The sequence below is a fragment of the Tachypleus tridentatus genome, chromosome 8 (genome assembly GCF_004210375.1).
Source record: "Tachypleus tridentatus isolate NWPU-2018 chromosome 8, ASM421037v1, whole genome shotgun sequence".
Lineage (NCBI taxonomy): Eukaryota > Metazoa > Arthropoda > Merostomata > Xiphosura > Limulidae > Tachypleus > Tachypleus tridentatus.
This window is the reverse complement of record NC_134832.1, coordinates 147,151,162-147,177,490: the sequence shown is the minus strand read 5'-3', so window position 1 is coordinate 147,177,490 and position 26,329 is coordinate 147,151,162. Positions and strand designations below refer to the sequence as shown.

Genomic DNA, 26,329 nt, shown 5'->3' with positions numbered 1-26,329 from the left:
TATTAATGAATAAAGGCTGAGTTAGATACAATGGAGAGAAACGATGTCATTCAAAAGGTAGATCAGCCAAATTATTGAGTAAATAGTATCGTAACTGTTGAAAAAGGTAATGGCAGACAGAGTGTCTTAATCTGAAAAACTTAAAGAAGCAGATAAAACATTACCAACTGCCAACCTCTGAAGAGTTAACAAGTAACCTTAGTAGAGCACAGTATTTTTATGTGCTAGATACCAAAAGTGGCTTTTGGTAAATAAAATTAGAATATGAAACGGTTGAAAAACACAGCTTTACAGCCCATGACCAGCTCAGAGGTTTAAGCAACCTAAGAATTTCAATGCTAATACGAGGACATTGTTTTATCTCACCAACTTCTGTAATGTAGTTTTAACAATTATTACTTCTTACATGTTGCATTTTTTTTTGTTAATAACTTGTTGATTTGGTGTTTTGATGAATGTGCCATTTGAAAATGCTTGGACCTTTCCAAAATAAACAAACAAAAACGCTATCTTAATCAATATCATTGACGAAACTATTAGCCAAAAAACGTTAAACTGTATATTAGTAAACAAGTAAAGTTGACAGAAAGTAGTGACGTACAATTATTAATAATTCAATAAAATATATTACTTTATACCTTGAGGAAAGTTAGGGAAATATTACAGTATTCGATGAGTTACTTGCTATTTAAGATTTACACTACGTTCTTTATGAATCGGACACAAGGTTTGAGAAATGAAGCTTGCTGGTTTATTGATATAATATTGAGAAGATAGCGATATCATTGGTATATACCCTTTCATGAATGAAATATGAAACATATCTTTATTTAGGTATGTTTTCAATATTTCATGAAACTTCTGAACATATTTACTTTCTTCCTGCTAGACTGCTTGTACTAAGATCATAAACACATCCTCATCTTGTTCAGGTAAAGCTTACATAGTAGAATGAATATCCTATAGAAACTAGTACCGTTTTCAACCTGTGTCTGTTTGTTTGATTACTGAGTTCTGCCCAGAGCCGCGAGAGAGCTAACTGCAATAAATGTCTCTATTTTTGAGTGATAGGTCAGAAGAAGGAAATTAGTCAACACCACCGGCCAGCAATTTTTGGTCTAATCTTTACCGACGAATAGTGCGATTAGCAATCCCACATCTTAAAGGGCGTAAAGTGGCGGAATTCGAATCCGCGACCAAAAGATTGAGAGTAGCGTGTCATAGGTATCAAACCATGTTTTACATCTACTATCTGGAGTAAGCTAGGCCAGTCTCAATGGGTGGTGAAGATACTTTTAGAAGTTGGACACTCGGTTCCTTGAATATAGATTAGTTGAAAAAGTAAATAATATAAGTAATCTAAGGATTGTAGAAACCAGATTAGAACCCTGGTCCGATTTGAAAGCATTGTATTTCCTTTTGTATGTGGACGTCTTACAAAATTCCTTCCCTCAATTGAGCAAGGAACTGGCTAGTTAACTGCAAGACATATACTGTTATATGGAATTAATTTTGTTCATTTGTGTACTTATGTTATTTATTTTCTTTATTGTCCGCTTCTGAAACATTATTTTCTCTAACACATCTGGAACTTACATATGGCAGATAATGAAGTATCTTCTGTAGAAGGTTAGTTTAAGTCGATACTAAAGACTAGATATTAAATTACATTTTGCTTCCGTGATCAGTGGATTGGTTTATCGTACAGTTTGTTTTTAATATACCTTTTCCGTTTGTTTCTCTGGTAATGCAATTTTGAAACTTTGATCAATATTCAAGGATAGTTTCAAAGATCACGTAGAACTTACATGGAGAGGAGTAAGTTATAATTGAATTAAGGACTCAATAATATATTGTTGTAAGGGCAAGAAGTACTTTACTTTCTCAGACTTAGGACTCAATAACATATTGTTGTAAGGGCAATAAGTACTTTACTTTCTCAGACTTAGGACTCAATAACATATTGTTGTAAGGGCAAGAAGTACTTTACTTTCTCAGACTTAGGACTCAATAACATATTGTTGTAAGGGCAAGAAGTACTTTACTTTCTCAGACTTAGGACTCAATAACATATTGTTGTAAGGGCAAGAAGTACTTTACTTTCTCAGACTTAGGACTCAATAACATATTGTTGTAAGGACTCAAGAAGTACTTTACTTTCTCAGACTTAGGACTCAATAACATATTGTTGTAAGGACAAGAAGTACTTTACTTTCTCAGACTTAGGACTCAATAACATATTGTTGTAAGGGCAAGAAGTACTTTACTTTCTCAGACTTAGATGTCTTTGTTTTTTGTTTATGAATGTCGCGCTAGCCGTCCCTAATTTAGCAGTATGAGACTAGAGAGAAGGCAGCTAGTCACCACCACCCACCGTCAGTTCTCAGGCCACTCTTTTATCAACGAATAGTAACATTGACCGTCACACTATAACGCCCCCACGGCTGAAAAGGAGAGCGTATTTGGTGTGACTGGGATTCGAGCCCGCGGCCCTCAGATTACGAGTCGGAAGCCTTAACCACCTGACCAAATCTTAGACTTAGAGCTTTTGCCATCTGTGGTAAGAGCTATGTTTGTGTTCTCTCTTCATCTCCGCTACTTAGAAGAAATTAATGGATAGCTAGAGAATTTTTAGCTTGCTATTTCATGACCTTTAATGGTTAATTCCTACATGTTGGTGCATGAGGTGATAAGATTTGTATGTGGTAGCATGAAGTGCCCTGGACGTCCCAAAACTTACTGGGATAATTTCTATGACACTTCAAGGTGCTCATTCCTAGGTAAAACGTTCACAAGGTTTTAGTCTGTGTCACCCACGGCCAAAGGAGCTGTAAGATGCACATATCACGCTTTGTCTAATGAAAAATGTCTCGTTTTTATCACAATATTCCAGTATCAGTTGTTGGGATATTTTTGCACAATAATAAAAGTACGGCAGTGAAGTGAAACAGATAAACTTGTCGATGCTCAAGTGGATGGTGAAAGAGGATTTTGGACCATTTATTCAAGCAATTAAATAAAGTTGTTGCTGTGTTTGGAGACAGGTGGAGCAAAGGTTTGTGATGTGTTCAGATACCTATCTGCTTGATTATTTGAATAAAGAGTTATAAATAATTTGCATAATAGGTTCCTCATAGTGGTAAATCAAATAACAAAAAAAGCCTAAATTCATAGCTCGAAGAAGAGATTCTATCAAGACCTTGTTCATTTATATGAGTTATTTAAAGAGATTGCATAGGAAGAATCTTTTCAAGCATATCTCCTGCACATAAAATTAGGTACTCATTGGGATTAAGACGTTATCTCTGATAAAATAGCTTAAAGTCGTCTCGTGGAACTACTTGTTGTAGCAAAGGAAGAAGCCAACAGCAGTGGTACATGAATCTCTGAATCAACCTTCCGTGCTTGTGATTGCTTCCAAAGCAACAGCATCAATCACCATTTATATCAGGTGCCACAAACATTCTGGATACCTGCCATGGCCTGGTGATTAGGGCGTTTGACTCGTAATGTGCGAGTCGCAACTTCGAAACCCCATTACTGAACATGTTCTCCCTTATAGTCATTTATAATGTGGTGGTCAATCCAAGTATTCGTTGGTAAAATAGTAGCCCAAGAGTTGACAGTGGGTGGTACTGGCTAGCTGCTTTCATTGTAGTCTGTCACTGCTAATTAGGGATGGCTAGTGCAAGTAGTCCTTGAGCAGCTTTGTACAAAATTCAACACAACCCAAAACAAATAAACACTAAGGTTCACAATGGGAAAAATGGATTACTAGGACTAATGGACATAGATATATTGCAAAGTAGTAAGGAATGAACTCCTGAAAGCACTAAAAGCACGATCATCTTATGAATATATTTGCTATAAAAATTCTTAGTTTGTTTTCTTTGTGCAACAGTATAACTTCAACTCTACAATAAAACCACACAGTGCCAGCCAAGTAATGGTATTACCATATATAAAACTGGTGTTTTGTAATATATTATGGATGCAGTCTAGTGCTTTGCTTCTATCTGTTGTAAAAGTAAAGCTAATGAACAAAACCCTGTTTACTCTCTGGAAGTGAGGTTGCACTAGTTCAAAGAGTAATCTATCTGAGTGCAAGTGTTGTATTAATGCTAATCTGTAATAGCACATGAGACATTTGGCTTTTCAGCTACTTTGGTTTAGTAACAGAAGTAGAAGTGATACAAACAAGTTAAGTATCTAGTTTGTAGCTAATGTGTCACATCTGAGAGCAAATCTGGAGCATCCGAAGGCTTTAGCTGATGCTTGTGCTGACAGTTTGAAATCGATACAATTATGAACTTAGCTCAGGAAGTTTGATGTTGTGTTTTGTGAACCGACTAACCGAATTAGGTTGAACAAAGGCGAAGAGGATGGTGTTTAAGAAAGCAGAAAATCACGTTTCATGTTTACGTCCTTTATAGGTATCACTTATATAAAGCTGTACAGTAATGAAACTATTTAATGCGCTTTCTCACAGGTTATGTTGTTGTATACCAGTTTTGAACTTATATATGTTGTCTGTTATAAAATTTAAAAACCTAAAGTTAAATCCTTGCTGTGCCTTTTCTAGGCAGATATGTCTGGTGCTTTTAGACTACAGTTTCAAGTAGCAAAAAATAAGACGAGAATGATAACCCATTTCCTCTGGATAAGATGTCAATTCTTTGCAGGTTATCGCACAGCTAACACATGACACACATTATAAAGCTGGGTAGACTGGAACAAGTGAGGTAAAGTGTCTCATTCAAGGACTAGTGGCATGCCCAAAGTATGAAGCTACTGAGGCATGCTATCATGGTTATGAAATTGTTATATTTAAAATTAGATATACCAGAAGTCTATATCCCCTGACTTTCACCAACGAAATTTCTTATATGAGTAATTTATGTGCACTGAGAGGGTAGACTCTGTTCATTCAAGTACTCAGAAATTAGTTCTTTTGACACAGGAACAGAATATCTTCCAACTTTTACTAGATTACCTACACAGTATCTCCAGAACAAACTGAAATTTCAAACATATTTTTCTGTCATATAAAAGTGCTGTTTGACAGTTTGACTTGTTTGCAAAAAGGACTGATCTTATTTTGTTTAAAATTCTACTCGGTCTCACTTCTTCATGTCAGCCCAGTTATCAATTCAGTTCAGTCACTAAATACATTTTTTGCTATCTCAACAATTATTTGCGATTATTATCTTTGTCTTCATTATTGTGATATTATTAATATTATAATATTTCGTCTCTTATATCTAGAAAAGGATATACATATTTATTCATCTATATTTAGGTATATTTTTCCAATTTTGTTGCAAATGTTCTGCACGTAATTAATACCTTTTTAATAAACCAAATGTATGAAATTGTTGACATACACAATACTTCCTAAATATTACCTATTTCAGTGCTATTCAGTGGAAGCCTTATTGGTTTATTTCTGGAAAAATCAACATTGCCAGAACATAATTACAAAGTAGACCTTTAAACAAACTGGTACCAGCATCAAACTACTGACAAGACTCAGAATTAGAAAAACCATGAAAATTAAAGAAATACCTGACATTAAATGATAACAACCAGAAGTTGCTGATGGCAAAACTATGGTTTCAGTCAAGTTTCAAAACCCAATTATTAGCGTTATAAGCCTTCAGTGTTATCGTTGAACCACTTGTGAGTTCCTTCATATGTACTTTTCTCTTAAAATGAGTTTGCATACTTGGGTTTTGAAACTAATGATGGGTACAACATAGATTGCCTACTGTGTAAGTTTGTGCTCATGTATAAACAAACAAATGAACACTGGAAGGAAATATATCAAAGAACAATATTAGCCGGCACAAAAACAATGGCATGCTGTTAACAATTTTGACATCAGTCTGAAGTAGGCTTCAATGTAGAAACCAAAACGTTCTTTTACTCCAGAAACAGGCAGGAAGAGCCAAAACTCTCTCACACCTAAACTGTCTGAAATACCCTTGAAACAATGGGTTGATTATCTCTGCCTATCTATTACATCTACCTAACTCTTAAACTAACTGTATATTGAATTTATGTCCATAGTTTGTTTACTCATTCGAGATTTGAAGTCCCTGAGTGTGCATGTTGCAGTATAACATAACATAATTGTTGTCTCAGTCAGTTACACATACATATATTTCGTTAAAGTAGGTTCAGGGTTTGAAAAAGAAACACCACTGCGAGTGTGGATATCTATACAGATAATCTGTACCATCTCTGTGACGAAACTATAGTATTTTCGGGTTAAATTGTTTTCACCTAATGAGAGCATTATGTATGTCTTTCTTGATGACGAGAAACCCACTTGAAATAAAAATGTATCTTAGAACGGCTGGTATGGGTATTAAAACTTTTACTGATAAGGAGAGAACAACCTTTTACCTTCCTAGTGTTATGTATGTCTACTTCATAATGAAAGGATTAGCAGGATAAATTATGAAGTGATATTAACTTTGTTTAAAACTAACTGACTTTTAACAATAAAAAGACTGTACTTAGTGCGTAATATGCAATGAAAACACTTTATTAAATCAAAGAGAAAAATCATTACGTGTGTACTTGCTTCTGGATACAAGGTTTGGGTTTGTAGATTTATTAGGCTGGCTTTATTATTTAAAGATGTGTTCACACTAATGAAATCACTCTGGACCAGAAAGAAGAATGTTTACTATTTGAGAATCTGTTCTAGTATATTTAAATCTAATGTCTCTTACTTAATGGGAAATGTCAGATTTCCCTATGGCAACTAGAGCTAGCTAAGGCCATTATGATTCATATCAACATAGGGCAATAGCATTGAGATATCATATGGTATTTCACTGGAATAAACTGGCTATTAATATTTTTTCACAACAGGAAGTATTACATGTAAGCCTCCAATGGACAGAACAGGTGTTATTTATATAGCATGAAAGAATAAAGCAGCTAGAACAAGGCCAGTTTAACTGTTATGAGAAAGCTATTTAAATTTGGAATAAATGAAAGAAATTGAAAATTCCACAATAAAATGAGAAGGTAAAAATCATATGTCTGTTGATGACTTTAGCAGATCGTAAAGACTCAGTTTATGTAAAGCCTTAGTTCTGCTAAGTTTGTTCAAATACTTCATGATGTGAGCGATATCCTCATTCTTGCTGAGGTAGTTTCCATAGTAAGAACCTACAAAGTAATAACTTCAAACTAGTTGAAGGAGAGAACGCAAGATGCAATGCAAATTGCTGTGGTTATCCTTCAAATAAATTGTTATACCTTGGTATCTCCACCATACTGAGCTTAAGTAAAGACAATCATCCAGTCACACATCTCAGCACTACAAAAGACCACATGGATTTCTTCCAGTCACACATCTTAGCACTACAAGAGACCACATGGATTTCTTCCAGTCACACATCTTAGCACTACAAGAGACCACATGGATTTCTTCCAGTCACACATCTTAGCACTACAAGAGACCACATGGATTTCTTCCAGTCACACATCTTAGCACTACAAGAGACCACATGGACTTTTTCCAGTCACACATCTTAGCACTACAAGAGACCACATGGATTTCTTCCAGTCACACATCTTAGCACTACAAGAGACCACATGGATTTCTACCAGTCACACATCTTAGCACTACAAGAGGCCACATGGATTTCTTCCAGTCACACATCTTAGCACTACAAGAGACCACATGGACTTTTTCCAGTCACACATCTTAGCACTACAAGAGACCACATGGATTTCTTCCAGTCACACATCTTAGCACTACAAGAGACCACATGGATTTCTTCCAGTCACACATCTTAGCACTACAAGAGACCACATGGATTTCTTCCAGTCACACATCTCAGCACTACAAGAGACCACATGGACTTTTTCCAGTCACACATCTTAGCACTACAAAAGACCACATGGATTTCTTCCAGTCACACATCTTAGCACTACAAGAGACCACATGGATTTCTTCCAGTCACACATCTTAGCACTACAAGAGACCACATGGATTTCTTCCAGTCACACATCTTAGCACTACAAGAGACCACATGGATTTCTTCCAGTCACACATCTAGCACTACAAGAGACCACATGGATTTCTTCCAGTCACACATCTTACCACTACAAGAGACCACATGGATTTCTTCCAGTCACACATCTTAGCACTACAAGAGACCACATGGACTTTTTCCAGTCACACATCTTAGCACTACAAGAGACCACATGGATTTCTTCCAGTCACACATCTTAGCACTACAAGAGACCACATGGATTTCTACCAGTCACACATCTTAGCACTACAAGAGGCCACATGGATTTCTTCCAGTCACACATCTTAGCACTACAAGAGACCACATGGACTTTTTCCAGTCACACATCTTAGCACTACAAGAGACCACATGGATTTCTTCCAGTCACACATCTTAGCACTACAAGAGACCACATGGATTTCTTCCAGTCACACATCTTAGCACTACAAGAGACCACATGGATTTCTTCCAGTCACACATCTCAGCACTACAAGAGACCACATGGATTTCTTCCAGTCACACATCTTAGCACTACAAGAGACCACATGGATTTCTTCCAGTCACACATCTTAGCACTACAAGAGACCACATGGATTTCTTCCAGTCACACATCTTAGCACTACAAGAGACCACATGGATTTCTTCCAGTCACACATCTTAGCACTACAAGAGACCACATGGATTTCTTCCAGTCACACATCTTAGCACTACAAGAGACCACATGGATTTCTTCCAGTCACACATCTTAGCACTACAAGAGACCACATGGATTTCTTCCAGTCACACATCTCAGCACTACAAGAGACCACATGGACTTTTTCCAGTCACACATCTTAGCACTACAAAAGACCGCATGGATTTCTTCCAGTCACACATCTTAGCACTACAAGAGGCCACATGGATTTCTTCCAGTCACACATCTCAGCACTACAAGAGACCACATGGACTTTTTCCAGTCACACATCTTAGCACTACAAAAGACCTCATGGATTTCTTCCAGTCACACATCTCAGCACTACAAGAGACCACATGGACTTTTTCCAGTCACACATCTTCATGGATTTCCAGTCACACATCTTAGCACTACAAGAGACCACATGGATTTCTACCAGTCACACATCTTAGCACTACAAGAGACCACATGAATTTCTTCCAGTCTTTCCATAGTTTTCATGCTACAGCTTATGTGAACGATACCTCTATCCCTACATTGTTATATAAGAGAGAAAAATTGTATGTTTTAGTCTCAGGAGCCATATTTGGTCACTCTCAAGTGAGCTGTTCACACTTTGCTGAGCAGTAAGGTAGGTAAAACTATTAGTTTCAGTTAATGGCTCAACGGATGTGGGACGATAAACAGCAAGCAATAAATTCTGCCTCTTCAACTCTGAAACTATTATAGCTCAACTAAGACCTTGAATAGTAAGGTAGGCAGCTTTCTTTGAAAGGTTTGATGATCAGCTTAACTTTCTCGTTACTGGGTGGAACTTGTTACATACCTGTGAGGGAAAAACAGAGAAAGATCGAGTCCTTTGAAGATCTTTCAGTATATCAGACCCTCCAGGCAAAACCATCACCTTAATTATTGGATGTTTAACCTGTAAACTGAATGTTATCAAATGCTGGTCAAATCAAGCGTAGGAACAGTGGGCTGTATCAGTGAGAACAACAGTATTTTCATGGTTTTCCGTGTCTTACTGCAAATCGAGTCTAGTGCATCAATGCCATTTGATCAACCAACTACCATTTTAACTTCTCTGGAGCGTCAAGGAGGTACCTAACACTGAAGTACATCAGATGCTTAAGAACAGGCTCAAACAACCTATTGAGAGTGCTTAGCCATACGCAGTAATAACTGTTAGGAAGAATGAAAGTAAACTAATATTCCATATTGATTTTAGATAGATGAACATAGTAACTATATTTGATAAATGTCTGATATATTGGAAGGTTCCCATTTGTTCAGTAATTTAGATCTGACATCCAGATACTAGCAAGTTGAGATAGATGATAAAATCAACCTTAAGACTACATAAGAAATGGCTTGTATGAGTTTTGCATCATGCCATCAGACTTGTGTAGCATGTTTGTATCTTTCAGGAGGCTAATGGAGCTTATGCGGAATGTGTTGCAATGGGAGACATGCCAACTTTACTCCTCGGTGCTTTGGTGCTCAGTCACGTGTTTAAATTTTATGTTGCAAACCTAAAACTGATATTTCAGTGATTAAAGAACCCAGACATGAAACTGAAATTATCTACATGAGTGTTCATGTTTACAAAAGGTGGAATTTCTTTGTCACAATGAATGTAAAGATGGGTTTTTACAAACTTTAATAAAATAGCAACGATTAGAAACATTACAGTCCTTAAAACGTACTCTACTGGGGTTTCCATCATCTTCATGAGAAAATCATGAGTTTCTAATGGACTGGATTTGTGTTATTGCCGCTGTAGGATAAGAGTACGACATGTAATTATGTACACTAATAATGTCCTCGCTGCTCCTGACTGCAAACGCAGTAGTACGAAGAAGCAACTGCTTGCCACTATTTTTATGTTATGAGACTTATTGTTCAAGTAGTCCATGCTTCATTAAATAGATTAATAAACTTTAAAATATGGAACACGCAACAACACATTAAATTACAAAACTGCAGTAATATGACATTTTCATGATCTATTGCTCAGACTCACAACATAGGAACGTGGATAGACAGTCTCACCACACAGAGAGATCTTGTCTGCTCATGGAATGTTCCAATCTTAGATGTCATGTGAAATTGGGAATATAGTCATTTATGCCATAGCAAGTCAAGCCATAAAGTACGGGACTCTGCTAGGAAGTGATTGTTACAATTAACTTATAGGTGTTCTTTACTGTGTAGCAAGGCAAAGCCCATCAAACAAATATCTAGAAACATAACATGGATTCATGTAACTTGTGGGCCTTGTATGATCAGTTACAAGTACAGAAAGGTATACCATATCAGTTACTAATCATTAAGCTATAGTTCTCAGACTAAACTGCAACTAGTAATACTTAAAGCTCTGAAGCAAGAATCTCACCAGACTTTCCATAATATAAATAGTGAAGGACAGCTAAATGGTACTATTTCTACCAGTTACATTTGAATCAAGGTGTTTGGTTTGGTTTTTAATTTCGCGCAATGAGGGCTATCTGCGCTAGCCGTCCCTAATTTTGCAGTGTAAGACTAGAGGGAAGGCAGCTAGTCATCACCACCCACTGCTAATTCTTGAGCTACTCTTTTACCAACGAATAGTGGGATTGGTCGTCACATTATAACGTCCCAACGGCTGAAAGAGCAAGCGTGTTTGGTGTGACGGATCTTCGAGTCAAGTGCCTTAACCACCTAGCCATGCCGGGCCGAATCAAGATGTTCAACAAAGCAGTAAACACTTTACAGTGTGTGACATCAAAATATCTTCTTCCTATAACTCTGTGGTATCCACAGATACAATAATTTCCTGCAGAGTAAATGGATAGAATACACAAAACCAAATATTTGTTGAATATTGAATACTGTTGCCGAATATATGGCTATTTTTCTTGACCTTAATTTTGACATAAGGAAAGAGATAAGTTAATACTTCATATATTACAGCCTTTATTACAAATACAAATAACAGCTGAACAAGTGAAACGTTTTGTTGTGTGTGGAAAAAATTAGAGAAAGTTAGGCAGTGAAAGAGAGACTCCTTAAGTGGCGCAGTGGTTTGTCTGCGGACTTTTGCGACTGGAAACCGAATTTCGATACCCATGATGGACAGATCACAGATAGCTCTTTGTGTAGCCTTGTGCTTGACAACAAACAGCAACAAAATAGAGATCTTTATTAATATTTTCACATCTGTTCAGTACGAGCTCTCTTGAAAGAGAAATAAGTTATTGTTATTTTAGTATAAAAATACACAATGGACTATTTGTGCAATATCTAAAATCCGTGGAATGGTTTGTCGATAATACTACAAACAAATGTATGTGTTGTTACGTTTGCAAATTATTCCAAAATAATAAAGTAAGCTTTGAGAGTAAATTGGTTACAGGTTTTTGTGACTAAAACACGTACAAAGCAAACTAACTAAGCATAAAATATCTAAACACCACGTATCTGCTGTATGAAAATGCTCAAGGCTTTTGACTAACTTCGACTGTATAAATCTAACATGAGAAACAAATGGATAGTGAACAAAGATATTAATGTGAAATTTAAAACACGTGGTAGTTACTGTAAAATTGATGTCTAAATTAAGATTAGAATTTAGAGGCCACGACAATAATTTAAATTGAAACAGGTAAGATAATTATTTCAACTGTTTTGAACGCCGTAGATAATTTGATTATTATTTTTTAAAAATCATTTGGAACGCCGTAATAATCGTGATAAGGAATTACAAATTATTTGTCATATGAAACTTCTAATGAGTTCATAAAATTCCCACTATTCGTTGGTAAAGAGTAGCCCAAGAGTTGGCGGTGGATGGTGATGACTAGCTGCCTTCCCTCTAGTCTTACACTGCTAAATTAGGGACGGCTAGCACAGATAGCCCTCGAGTAGCTTTGTGCGAAATTTCCAAACAAACAAACAAACAAACAATCATAAAATTAATAGCAAATCGTCTTCTGCTTAAATTCACAAAACAAGTTAAAAATACAATTTTTATTTCTCATATTTATTGATTCAACGCTGAAAGTAAGTCACATCGATCAATATACGTTTATAATAAGGTACACCTGAAAAGACAGGCAAGTAAATTAAAGATGCTTTTGATTTATTCTTATATAATCTATCACTGCCGAAACTTTAGAGGACGTTATGCTAAACACTATGCAAATATTAAATTTAGGTATCAAAAGCTGTAGAAGACAAACCTACGGTAATGCTTTAAATATGACTGGAAAATACTCAGGACTTCAAGCAAGAATTAAAAAAGAAGGCCTTATTTAAACCTAGTGCTAGTCATTCGTTTAATATATTCACTAATTATGCAACAGAACCATGTTCTGTGGCAACTTTGATATTTCTTAAATTTGTGTTAAACCTATTGTATTTTTCTATACTTTTACACGAAAATGTAACATTGTTACAAATTGCATAGTGTATAATGCAACATTAGAAAAACTATACTAGATCAGCCAGATGTTTTGTATAAAAAAAAACGTTATTTACACTCTTAAAACAATTTATGCAATATCAAGGAAACTCTTGAAAATTAGTGAAACACCTACAAGAAAGTTAACACTGGAATGGAAGCTATATCTTTACTTAAAACGTTTAACGATTATATTTTATGAAACGAAAGTAATGATTTCATGTTGATCTAAAATATTACAGTGACTAAATGTGGTAAATCCATTATTGCAAGATGTAAAGTTGAATACTTTAAATGAAGAAGCACTATTAAAACCACTGAAATAATTTATCTTTGAATTAAGAAATGATTTTGAATCAGTCGAAAATGAAGGAAGTAATTTGTCTATCACTGGTATGGCCTGGCATGGCTAAGCGCGTAAGGCGTGCGACTCGTAATCCGAGGGTCGCGGGTTCGTGCCCGCGTCGCGCTAAACATACTCGCCCTCCCAGTGGGGGTGTATAATGTTACGGTCAATCCCACTATTCGTTGGTACAAGAGTAACCCAAGAGTTGACTAGCTGCCTTCCCTCTAGTCTTACACTGCTAAATTAGGGACGGCTAGCGTAGATAGCCCTCGAGTAGCTTTGTGCGAAATTCCAAAAACAAACAAATCTATCACTGGTGACAAAATATTTTAAGAAGAAAAAAGTAGACGAAAAAAAATTCCAACAAAAAGGGGCGATATTCTGTGATGAAAATACTAATATTGTTAACAGGAAGAGACCGATTTTTTAGTGTTTTATTTGTGCTTTGTGATCAACTGATTGAAACTGACAGAAGAATTGAAGGTTACAGTGATATTATTAAACATTTTAACAATAGATAACAAAGAAAAATATGAATGTCTGAAAATGTATCTAATTTATGTATGAGTGATATAAATACTGAGCCAATTATAGAAGAAAAAGTACATTTTTAAAATTTTTGTCGAGAAGAGCATGATTGTTGCCTGAGTAACATGTGTAATTTACTATCGAATGAATTGAATTCGACATTTCCAAACGTAGAAAATGTGTTGAGAATTTTTCTAGCTGTTTCTATCAGCAATGGTGTAGGCGAAACTTCTTTTCTGTGGTATAAAAAACGTAAAAACGATTTATGTTACAGAATATACTCGGATTGTTTATCTTCTCTTTAATTTTTGAACATAGAAAACGAGGGATTAGAAATATGAATTACGAGGAAATTATTGAATTAAAAATTTAGAAGAGTTTTGATATCGAATATGTATTTTTCTTTATTTGTTTGAGTTTATATTATTATATATATCTAATACGATATTAGCTGCTTATTCATGTCGTTCACGATGACGATTATGTAGAAGAGTAATTCTAGCGACAGGTGCCCAAACTTGAGGTTGCATCTAGAATAGCTAAATCCATCATTGCTGAATAGAAGTGATAACTCTCACTAGTAACACTGACCTAAATCACTTAATGATTGATTAACTCGTTACTTATTGACTAATCAATCAACTAAATAATTTTTTTTTTCTGAATCAAAGAACTAATTCAGTCAATCAGTACTCACTAACGCACTGTTTAGCCACCTAACTTACATGCACTGAACTAACTCAATCATTTGTATCTCAGAACGGCTGGTATGAGAATTAACATTTTTATTGATAAGCAGAGAACAACGTTTCGACCTTTCTAGGCCATCTTGAGGTTAACAAAGAGAGAGTTTGCAATCGACAGTTGGCGGGCACGTCTAAGAGACAAGAGGTTTCTCGTCATCAAGAATTAACTCAATCATTACTGGTTACTTATAATATGGTGTTTCTAGGATTTTTTATTGAGGGAAATAAGGGTCAATAGTTGATTTGAAGGGCATAAAGGTAATACTTTTATGACACCGAGAACCACAATTTAAAGAATTAAAAGAGCATATCTCGGATGAGAGAGCTCCTAAAGAGTCATATTTCTTCAAAGAGAAGTCTGCTGTAACCATAATAAACACATCCCTGTATCAACCGTGTTTTTACATATTACATTGACTTTCTCTATTTCTAACTTTCATGAACTTTCTTTATCTCAAGTTATGGCAATGATGAGTTCTCTCTAGCACACATATAAATCACAACACTAAAATGAAGTTTACCGCCATACGTTTCTGATGAGAGGGCGCTTATGTGTAGAAAGTAAGAGGACCATGCTTATCGTATGATTTACGAAATGTCGTTGTGTTAAGACTTGTTTTAGAAGTGGAAATTTATGTTTGGAGTCAACAGTTATGCAGCAAGACGACGTAAGAATTGTACTTTGTTTTATAGAATAATGAGTAAGTTGAGAACGTGTAAAATTTACTTAAAGTCGTATTACCTGAGGGAAATGTCACTTATGTACTTATCTCGTTTTATAACGAGGTATTACGTTGTCAGTATGTCTTAAGCCTAATATTACTTTATATAAGTAATACAGTATGTTGTTAATAAAACTGACATCGATACTGGTACTAGGTTTATTATACTGAGTATTACTTTAAGCATCATATATCAGTTAGTATACTTTATCATTGCTTAAGAATAAACTAACAGTTAGGTACCAACTTTTCAGATTTATAAATGTGTGAACACAATCTTTTCTTATCATTTGAAAATAATCTCAAATATTTCGAACAAAAATCAAAAAGTATATATCATTTACTTGCGTGAATACCTCCAGTATAGTTGCCTATCTTTAAAGCACAGCATAGTAAAAACTGTATTTTGAAATTAATTTGTTCTTATCTTTAAAAAAAAGAATCGTAGGGAAGATCAACTTCAGTTGTTTTACTAAAGGTATAAGTGTATATATGTGTGTGTGTAACCTGTGTTTGTGGTAACGTTGCCAGGAAAATAAGGAAGATTTTAAATTTTTTGTTAAATCATTATGTTTTACTGCATTGTACCTTAATTATTAATCTACTGCTCTAAACTTTAATTATTAATTTACAGAACAGTAACACCTTGCATTTTGGTTGTGGCAAAAATAATTTCGAATAAAATATAAAACCCTAAAATCATTACTTATAATGTGTGTTCTAACTATCTGAAACATAGCTAATTTTCCTGTTCACAAAACACAGTGAAGGTAGCATAGCTACATTTTTGCCCAAATTTTTGAAATAAAGAATGTACAGGGTAGTCCGTAAGTCCCTACCCATCCATATGTTATGTTATGTTCAATTACGCATGTATTATACTTATTTTCTTTTTTGTCAGAAAAATATGGCCGATTTAAGCCCATTTACACTTGAAAATGTCTCCCAAAACATGGTGTCACATAATATTATGCAGCGAGAATGAGGGACCGCACACAGATACACTGGATACATAAGATATATGGATGGGTAGGGACTTACGGGCCACCATGTAGTATGATTAGATTTGATTATAATGTCTAAAAGCATTTTTGTAGATTATAGAACCAAGTTACTGTAAAATAATTTATTTGCTGTCGAGAAAGGAATGTTCTGCAAACTACAACTATGTGGACATGATAATTCCCTTTTTGTGGTGTTAAAAGTGGCAAATTAAAATAAGCAATGTCAGAGTACTGAAGACACTTTAATTAAAAATAATGGATGCTTATAAAATGTAGCATACTTATTGGTGCATGTATGGATTAATTCTGATTGATTAGTTGTTTTAAGACTTGCAACTGTCAAAAGTTGGCACAACAAAACCCAACAGTTTTGCCAGTTGTGGTTCACAGGTTTATAGAAACCCGATGTAGAATTTATTAAAAAGAAATAAACACCACCAAAACTGACAGCACCATGTGCTCTATTTATTTCAAGGACAGACTCCACATGAGGTAGGATATAACTAACACCAAGTATGTCTTTAGTGACATGATTCTTGTTACACTGAATAGAATTCTTGTAACAATCTTTCTGTTATAAAGGGTCTGCTTCAAGATCAAAAAAGAGTAGCTTATTGGTTTACCAGTCCTTTTGAATGATGAATATTCTAATTAAAGTAAAATAAATGAATAATAGTAATAAAACAAACAATTTGATATTACTATAGATCATAAATGTATTTCTGACTTGCTATGAGTTAACATCACCATTAACTAACTTAATCTAGTTCACACTGAAAGAGTTTTTTCAGGTAATTGATGATGTAATTGGCATCTTAATCACTATTATTTCTGTCATATTCTGGCCAGTTCAGTGAGCACTAATACTGAGTGAAAGGCCTCACTGGCATTATGTATTGTAGATATAGTGTGGTGTCACTGTTATTACATTTCTTCTTATGTTTACTTATAAGCTGTTGTACTGTTGATACTGTTTATCATGCACATGTTTGTATACATCTTTACTGATTGGCCAAGCAGAGGTTGTATGGTTCTCTCACTCCTTTATATTCAAATTTATTTTGTGACAACTTGAGAAAAGACAATTGTGAAAATTTTTAAAAATCTGATCAAATGCTTACTTTGTTCTTTTCTTCCTCATGTAGGTAATTTGGAGCATAATAAACAATACATTTTGTTCTTTTAAAGTCAAGTAAGTGATTTATTTACTTTTCAATTTCTCTTTGCATTTTATTTCTATTACAGTATAGGTAACATTACAAAGCTATGTAAATTGATATTTTTATATTATGTTTTATAATGCATTTCTAAATAATTTTTTCACTTCCACATTTTACTGTTTATTAAATCTGATGTGTTTTAAACTTCTTACAAGACCTCCTGTATTCACAACTTGCACAATTAATCTATAAAATCTAGTACAATGTTTAATGTTAGTCATAGTATATTATCCTACACCAAGATCTGTGCCCACTCAACTAATGTTAATATAGTTTCCTGGCTAAAGTACGTTCAGTTTAAAGATGGAATATTCAAAGTAGATTCACATTCATATACTGCAAATAATGAAATTCTTAAACAAATTGTAAGAGTATTCAGGGTAGGGTAAAAGTGACAATACAACTATTTTATTTTAAAAAGTTTAATTTTTGACATGTTTTTCAGAAATAAATTATTTAAGTTGATTTCAGCTGTCTTTGTAATATATTATTGAATTTCACCTCTATAATAAATTTTGCCTTACTCTAAATAATTTAATAAATAATTCAACTGAATGGTTATTCTCCAGTCATAATCCAGAGAAGTTTCTGTTGTTTCAGTTTACCCCTTCTGGGATCTAAACCTCAACCTATGTGTTTGCCATGCGTGATGACTCCTGAAGGGGAGGAGAGGATCCTGGTGGTTGAAGGTTCCAACCCTAACACACCACTTTGGCCTTGGGGTTTCCCCACTAGGGTCATTTGGCTGGTTCATATAGGCTAGGATCAACCAAGTATCAGTGTCGTATGTTCTCGGTGGGTACTGTGACATTGTATCTGATACTGGTGTTTGAGTTTTGTGCTCATGAAACCCTGGTGTTGCTGCAGTGTCCTTATTTGGCACTGTAGTATGTCTCCTTGTAGGGCTTCATGGTGGGTGGGGTCAGTGATTACTGAAATATAGCTTATTATGGATACCTCTCTTTCTGACAAAATAAAAATGAAAAAATTGAGAAAAACCTAACAGATCATTGGAAAACGACAACACAGGGAAGACTATTGTATGGTCAGTATTACAGCTAGATTCTGCACCTCGACTTCTGTTTATTTCTTATCTGAGAAATCCTTGGGGCATATGTTTTCATTTTTCATTTAAAAGGGATTAGAGGGACTTATTGGCTCCCTAAGTCGGAAAAGAAGTTGTACTCTGGAGACATTTTGGTGGAAATATCTTCACCACAACAAACCAAACTCCTCTTGAAATCAAAGGCCATTGGGGATATACCCATTGAAGTTACTCCACATGCAACTTTGAATTCTTCCAGAGGAATTATAGTTGAGAGGGAAAAAAACATTCCTGAATCAGAGATCCTCTCTGGTTTCTCCAGCCAAAGCATTACTGCAGTGTGCTGAATCTTCACTTGTAAAGATGGAATTATGGACCCTACTAATGTTCTGATATTAACGTTTACATCACCACATCCTCGTGTTACAGTCAAAGCAGGTTATCTGAACTGCAAGCTACAGCCTTACATTCCTAACCCTTTCCTATGTTTCTAGTGTCAGCAGTTTTGTCAGTCAAAAACATCATGCTGTGATTTTTTTATGTGCTTGTGGTGGTAAAGCTCACAATGCTTACAAGTGCAACCTGGAACCACACTGTGTTAACTGTAGTGGTTCACACCTCTGTTACTCTATTTCTTACCCTAAATGGATAGAAGAGAAAGGGGTGCAACGTTTAAAAACTGTTAATAATATTACCTACCCAGAGGCTCAGAAATTATTGTCTCCAACCCCATCTCAGACATATGCTGCTACACTTCATTCCACTGCCACAGTGGGAGTGCAGACAGATCTTTCTGTGCCTCCAATGGAGTCATTTGCAAAACATCTTAAGAATTGGAAACGTTGACACATCTATTTCTACTTCTATCTCTGTTGTTTCTACCACTCTTTTCAGTGACTGCCCAGTTCCAATTCCTTCTGGTTCAAGTGTTTCCTCGTGTCCATCCTCTTCTGCAGCCTTGAAAAGTAAATTGACCATTTGTTTATGCCTTTAATCATTGGAATCTTTGTGTACAGACAGAGATCTGCCTACTTGACCCAGGGCAGGATTCATGGAGTTCGATAGATCTTCATCTAATAAAGAAAAAAAAAAAAGGGTTATAAACAGAAGGTATTCTCACCGCATTCTCTTCCAGATAAATAAAAATATCCTCTTGGATCCAGTGGAAATGTCAAGGTTTTCGATCAGATATAGATGACATTAAGTATTTGATTGATTCTTACCATCCCATGCACCTCTCCTTACAGAAAACATTTCTGAAACCTGCTGATACAGTCACCTTTCAGCAGTTTTCCTTGTACGGAAATGACAGGTGTGATGGGCAAGTACATGGTGGGGAAGCATTGCTGGTTGATCAGCATGTGCCCACCCTGCCTTTATCACTTGATACATCTTTGGAGGTTGTAATCATTCATGTTTCCTTGGGTCATTTCTTCACTATTTGTTCTTTATACCTTACTTCTGAAGAGATCTATAATCAGTCAGACCTTGATGCCCTCATTGAGCAGTTACCATCCCCCTTTTTACTATTGGGAGATTTTAATGGACATAATCCCCTCTGGGGTGGTGCTGGTATTGATGGGAGTAGTTGTGCTAAAGAGCATATGCTCTTGGACCATAAACTGTCTCTATTCAGTACTTGTTCTTGTACTTATTTTCATGCACTTAGTCAGTCTTTTATTTCTATAGATCTGCTCCCCTTCACTTTTCACTTACTACTCGGAGGGTTGATAGTAATCCACAGGGCAGTGATCATATTACTATCATTTTGAGAGAGACTGGCTGTGGTAGATGCCATCTGATCCACGTGCCTCGATGGAAATTGGACCAGACTAACTGGCCTTCTTTCACTGCTCTCAGAACTTGATCCTGCTATCGTGTGCAAGCCATTGAGAGATGACTGTGTGGCAGTGGTAACTCACAGTATTGTCCAGGCAGCTGTTTAGTGTATTCCTAAAACCTTGACATGATTTCCACAGTATCCTCATCCTTGGTGGAATTCTTATTCATTCAAAACTGGACTATGGGTCTCTGACCTATGGCTCTGCCAGGACCTTGGCCTTGAAAATAGTGGACACTGTTCACCATCAAGAGCTTCGGCTCTGCTCAGGGACCTTCCATACTTCTCCAGTCCAGAGTTTGTACATGGAATCCCACGAACCCCCTCCATACCTTTGCCATTTACAACTGTTTTTAATGTATGCTTCAAAACTTTGATCTTTATCACAGCATTCCACATGGGATTGTGTTTTCCTTCCTCAGTGGGCCACACTTTTTCATAATAGACAGTCTGCTATTGTTCTTTTTATCCTTTGTATCCAGGTGCAGTTGGATGAATTGGGTCTATCTTTGGATGATATAGTGGTATCCACAAATCGGCCCATCCCACCGTGGCTAATTACTATCTACAAATGTGACCTTTCTTTGAGTCATTAGAAGAAGGCAGATATTCCTGATTGGAAGTATCGCCTTCTATTTGCCAAACATCTTTGGAACCATTCTTCCATTCCCATTTGCACAGATGGTTTGAAGTCAGGTTACTTTGTGAGATCTGCATGATTTAATTGTTGCACATGGAATCTCCCCCCCTAGAGTTTCTGTGTTCACTGCTGAATTGTACATCATTTCTCTTGCCCTGGATCACGTAGAAGCTATGCAGTACACAAACTACTATTTATACCAATTCACTTAGCTTTCTGTTATCCCTGTAATCTCTTCACAGTAGTTCTAACCCTATTTTTGTTGATATTCCAAACTGACTGGCCCATTTCTCTCTATCATCTACTTCTGTCCAGTTTTTCTGGATACCAGGCCACTTTGGTATTTGTGGGAATGGCTCTCTGACATCACAGCTGTGCCAATCTGCTCTGTCACTACTATTGCCGTGCCTGTCCCATACATGGACTAAGGTTCTGTATTCAAGGATTGCCAATTGGCAGTCAGCTTGGAGTGAGTAACATGATAATGAGCTTTTCCAAATCAAACCTTTTAATGCTATTTGTCCGTCTTCCTTCCATAAGGATTGGAAAGAGGAGATTATTTTGGCTAGGCTATGCATTGGTCACAGTTTTTTAACTTTCCACTTTTATCTAGCTGATACTGATGAACCAATGTGTGGTTTGTGTGGCACTGAAGTCATAATAATACACATCTAACTGTCATGCTGTTGTTATGACTGAGAGCAATGGCACCATTTTAAAATTCACAGCAAAGTATTATCTATTATTCCTTGGTGGACCAAAGAACTGTCAGAATTTACTATACATGGACTAATATCAGACTAACAATATTTACAACTTTTATATCATTAATCTATTTACATATACTGGACTTCTATTTAATCACGACTAGCTACAATTATAGAGGAAGTATTGAAATTGGAAAACTATTATCACTTGCCATTCAAGCATTTCCTTGAAGTTCTGTTTTTTCAGTATGTACTGTAAAATTATTAATAGTTTTAATGTGTTTTTTCTAAAGTTCTGTTAGTCTCAGCAATATCTTACTCAAAATCGTATGCTTTTGATACTGAAAATATCATTGATTATTTGTTATGTTTTCTCATTGATTTAGATGAAATTACAATTATTTTGAAATATTTATAATTAAACATTTTTTCTATATTTTAAAGTTTTTAACATTTTAATACTTCAATTTTATCTTATGGATAATTCATATTATTAAAAAGAGGTAATCTAATATTGTAAGTATTTGTGCAAACTAGTAAATAAATTACTGGCATTGTTTTTCTAACATCTTTGTGAATTTTCTTTAACTGAATTATATATTTGTCATGTAGTGTGATAAGAATCTTTACTGGTTCTACCTAAGGACAGTTATTTCTAATTTATTGAGTAATAATGTAATGCCATTACAAATACAAGCATATTTAGTTTTTCTGTGATTTATTATCAATTAGAACTGGATGATTAGTGACATTTATTAACTGGTTTATCAGTAGCCTTGTTAATAAGTTATATTCAGTTAATCAATTAGTACAGTGTTGCTTAAACCATGGTACCTACAAGAAAAGAAATGTTGGTAGCAAGTGTTACCAGCCATTTACCTTTTTTTAGTCAGCAGTTAAAAATTAGTGTCACATACCATTAGCATCTTTACTGTTTGAAAGCAACAGTGAACTAGTTGGTAGAAATATTTTGCTTATATGAATAATGGAATAACAAGAAGATGAAAACAAATGGAAATCTTAATTTCAATTTGCTCATTATTTTCATGATGATTGAAATTAAATAATTTCCATCAATTAGTTATTAGAGCTATACGAAAAATGTGCATGTCTAAGGAAAGTGTTATGTCATCTTCAAGTTTTTGTATGATTTCTTGACATACTGAAGCACAATTATAAGCAATCCAGTCATGTTTTGTGGATAACAGAATGTCTGCTGAGAAACATCTATGTTCATGAGGGTCAGCATGATGCATCCAGCCTTCTCTTTCACATGCATTAAGATGTTAAATTGTTTTTCTAATTGCACTGAATCATAGAAAAGGGATTTCCAGTTGGGTCCTTCCTTCCACTCACAAGATTAGCTATTGTTGTCCAGTGCTGCTCTCTGTATGCAAATTTTTTTTTATGCATGCTATAAGTCTTCTGTTTTCCTTGTTGGAATCATTCAATTCCAACATGACTCGTGTAAATCATCATGAGTTACTTCACCACCAGTAGGTGTGTGACATAATCATGTGATGCAACATGACTCGTGTAACTCATCATGAGTTACTTCACAACCAGTAGGAGTGTGACACAATCATGTGATGCAACATGACTCATGAATCATAGAAAACTCATCATGGGTTACTTCACTCACCATTGTTGTCCAGCTGCTCTCTGTGTGCACATAATCATGTTTTCCTTGTTGCAACATTCAATTCCAACATGTGTAACTCATCATGAGTTACTTCACCACCAGTAGGAGTGTGACATAATCATGTGATGCAACATGACTCGTGTAAATCATCATGAGTTACTTCACCACCAGTAGGAGTGTGACATAATCATGTGATGCAACATGACTCGTGTAAATCATCATGAGTTACTTCACAACCAGTAGTTGTGTAACATAATCATGTGATGCAACATGACTCGTGTAAATCATCATGAGTTCACCACCAATGGGAGTGTGACATAATCATGTGATGCACTTAATTCTATTTATACCCCTATATATATTTTTTTTTGTATGAAGTTTCACAATCATCTTGAGTATACTCATGAAGTGGTCTTAATTTATTTTCACTTTTAGTTCCTATTAAGATTGTTCATTGACTTTAACCAGAGTTTATTACAGGCATATTGTTATTTATAATTTTGATTATTGGTTGAATCTTTTTCATTATGAATTCCGAAGGTTACATTACCACTTTGGGGGGATCACACTCGAGGCTAGTGCTGTCTTTACCATGTGTGCCTAGCAGGGAATTTATCTGCATTTATTTGCTGGGAGATTGAATGTTATATGAGTCAACCCCTTTATTTCCAGACCTCACCCCATTTCATTATGAAGAAACTGAGTCTGTTTAGGCAGATGAGGGTTTGGATAGTGTATTTTCACCTGATTTTACTGTGCCTTTCCATGTCCTGCCTGAGGAGTTATTTAGGAGCAATAGTCATTTTTGGATTTCATTTCTTAAGTATGTGACATTTTATCCTTTTCCTCTGTTTCTTATGAACTACATCCTTCCTTACTACATCTTGCCATCTCTATTGGTCTTACTTTTCTCCCTGGATATTTGGGAACATGCTGACCATTATCAATTTGTCTCATCTCACTTGCTTTAACTGCTGTTTTACCGAAGATCCACTTCTCACCCTATGGAAGAGGGGCATTTTCTTTGGGCTAATGGATGATCAAGATGGATGTTGCCAATGCTTATTACCACAGTCTTCTTTGTATCTTCAGTTTGTCCATCACAGGATGATTTATCAATTTTTCACCGAACCCTTTAGGTTACTTCCACTCTGTATGTTTTCTGACTGATGGTCAGAGCTTTAGCTTGCCATCTTTTTGGTCTGAGGTTGGAATTGCATCATTATATACACAACTTTCTTCTTCTGGCTTCTTCTAAACTGAAGTTGGAAAGCCATGTTTGTCAGATTCTTCTAGTGGCTGCTTGGTTTGGCTAGTTAATCAAATTGGAGAAGTCCTTTCCCTGATCTACCCAATATTTTGACCACTTGCGTATCTTTTTTGACACTCATCTAAGTTGGGCCCAGATTTTTCCTGTACGACTTTGTTACGTGGAACTTTTAGTTCACTATACTCTTTCAGCTCCCTCACTTTCTGCTGCTCAAAAGGTTAAATTGCTTTTGAGGATGTGGTCTTCAGTGACATCAGAGGTCCCCCTCAGTTCTGCATATATGCAGTTTCTTCACTGGACTCTTCACTATCAATAGAACCTTGTTCGGCATCCTTCATCATCTCTCATTATCCTTCCTGCTGCTCTGATGGAAGATATACATTGGTGGTTGGACAGGGTCTATATGTTGACTAATGTTCTGATTCCTCTTTCTTATTCAGATTTACATCTTTTCATAGACTCATCCCTTCAGGGCTGGTGTTCATGGGCCAATCAATAGAAAACTTTGGCCTGTAGACAAAATGTCTTTAAATATCAACATTCTTAAGTTTCTTGCAATCCATTGGGCTTTGAATCATTTTCTAACTCTCACTAATGTCTAGGCCCGGCATGGCCAAGCATGTTAAGGCGTGTGACTCGTAATCTGAGGGTCATGGGTTTGCATCCTGGTCGCACCAAACATGCTCGCCCTTTCAGCCGTGTGGGTGTTATAGTGTTACGGTCAATCCCACTGTTCATTGATAAAAGAGTTGGCGGTGGGTGGTGATGACTAGCTGCCTTCCCTCTAGTCTTACACTACTAAATTAGGGACGGCTAGCACAGATAGCCCTCGACTAGCTTTGTGTGAAACAAAACAAACAACACTAATGTGTGGTGATGATTCATTCCAACAGTTCTATGGTGATAGCATATATCAGTCATCAAGAGGGCATATAATTGAGACCCCTGTTTTCTAAAGTTGCATCTACTATACTGAGGCCACACACACCACACTCCTTTCATTGTTTGTCACATTCTGGATGCTTTCAGTCTAATAGTAAATTGTCTTTTGTGTCCCAACCAAGTATATCTGACAGAGGGGTCTTTAGATCCCTTCATTTTTGAGTATCTTTGCAATTGGTGGGGTTTTCCCATGTAGATACATTTGCTACATACTTCAATCACAAGTTACTTCTCTTTTGATCATTGGCACCTCATCCTTAGGCTCTGACTGTTGATGTCTTCAGCCAGGATTAGTTCCACAGATTCCTTTATGTTTATCCTCCTATCTGATTACTTCATTGGAAGATTTCTCTCATCCATACCACTCTGTGTCTAGTCATTCTGATAGCTCCTTACTTGTCAGTTCAACCATGATTTTTATGATTACAATAACTGTTACTTTTTCCTCCAATATTTCCTTTGTTTCTCTTTATTCTCTGTCAGCCTTGGTCACAGGTTCTACATCTAGTCATTTACATTCTTTATCT

General features: G+C 35.8%; 1 protein-coding gene across 2 annotated transcripts in view; it reads left to right on the top strand.

Annotated features, from left to right (window-relative positions):
- Window positions 1-15,294: 15,294 nt before the first annotated feature.
- Window positions 15,295-26,329, top strand: part of LOC143223719 (protein MAK16 homolog) — a 33,861-nt gene continuing 22,826 nt past the window's right edge. For both annotated transcript variants that reach the window (XM_076452049.1, XM_076452048.1), the window contains exons 1-2: window positions 15,295-15,438; window positions 17,642-17,688. In XM_076452049.1, the coding sequence (XP_076308164.1) occupies window positions 15,424-15,438; window positions 17,642-17,688 (62 nt within the window). In that variant the 5' untranslated portion in view covers window positions 15,295-15,423. The remainder of the gene's footprint in view (window positions 15,439-17,641; window positions 17,689-26,329) is intronic.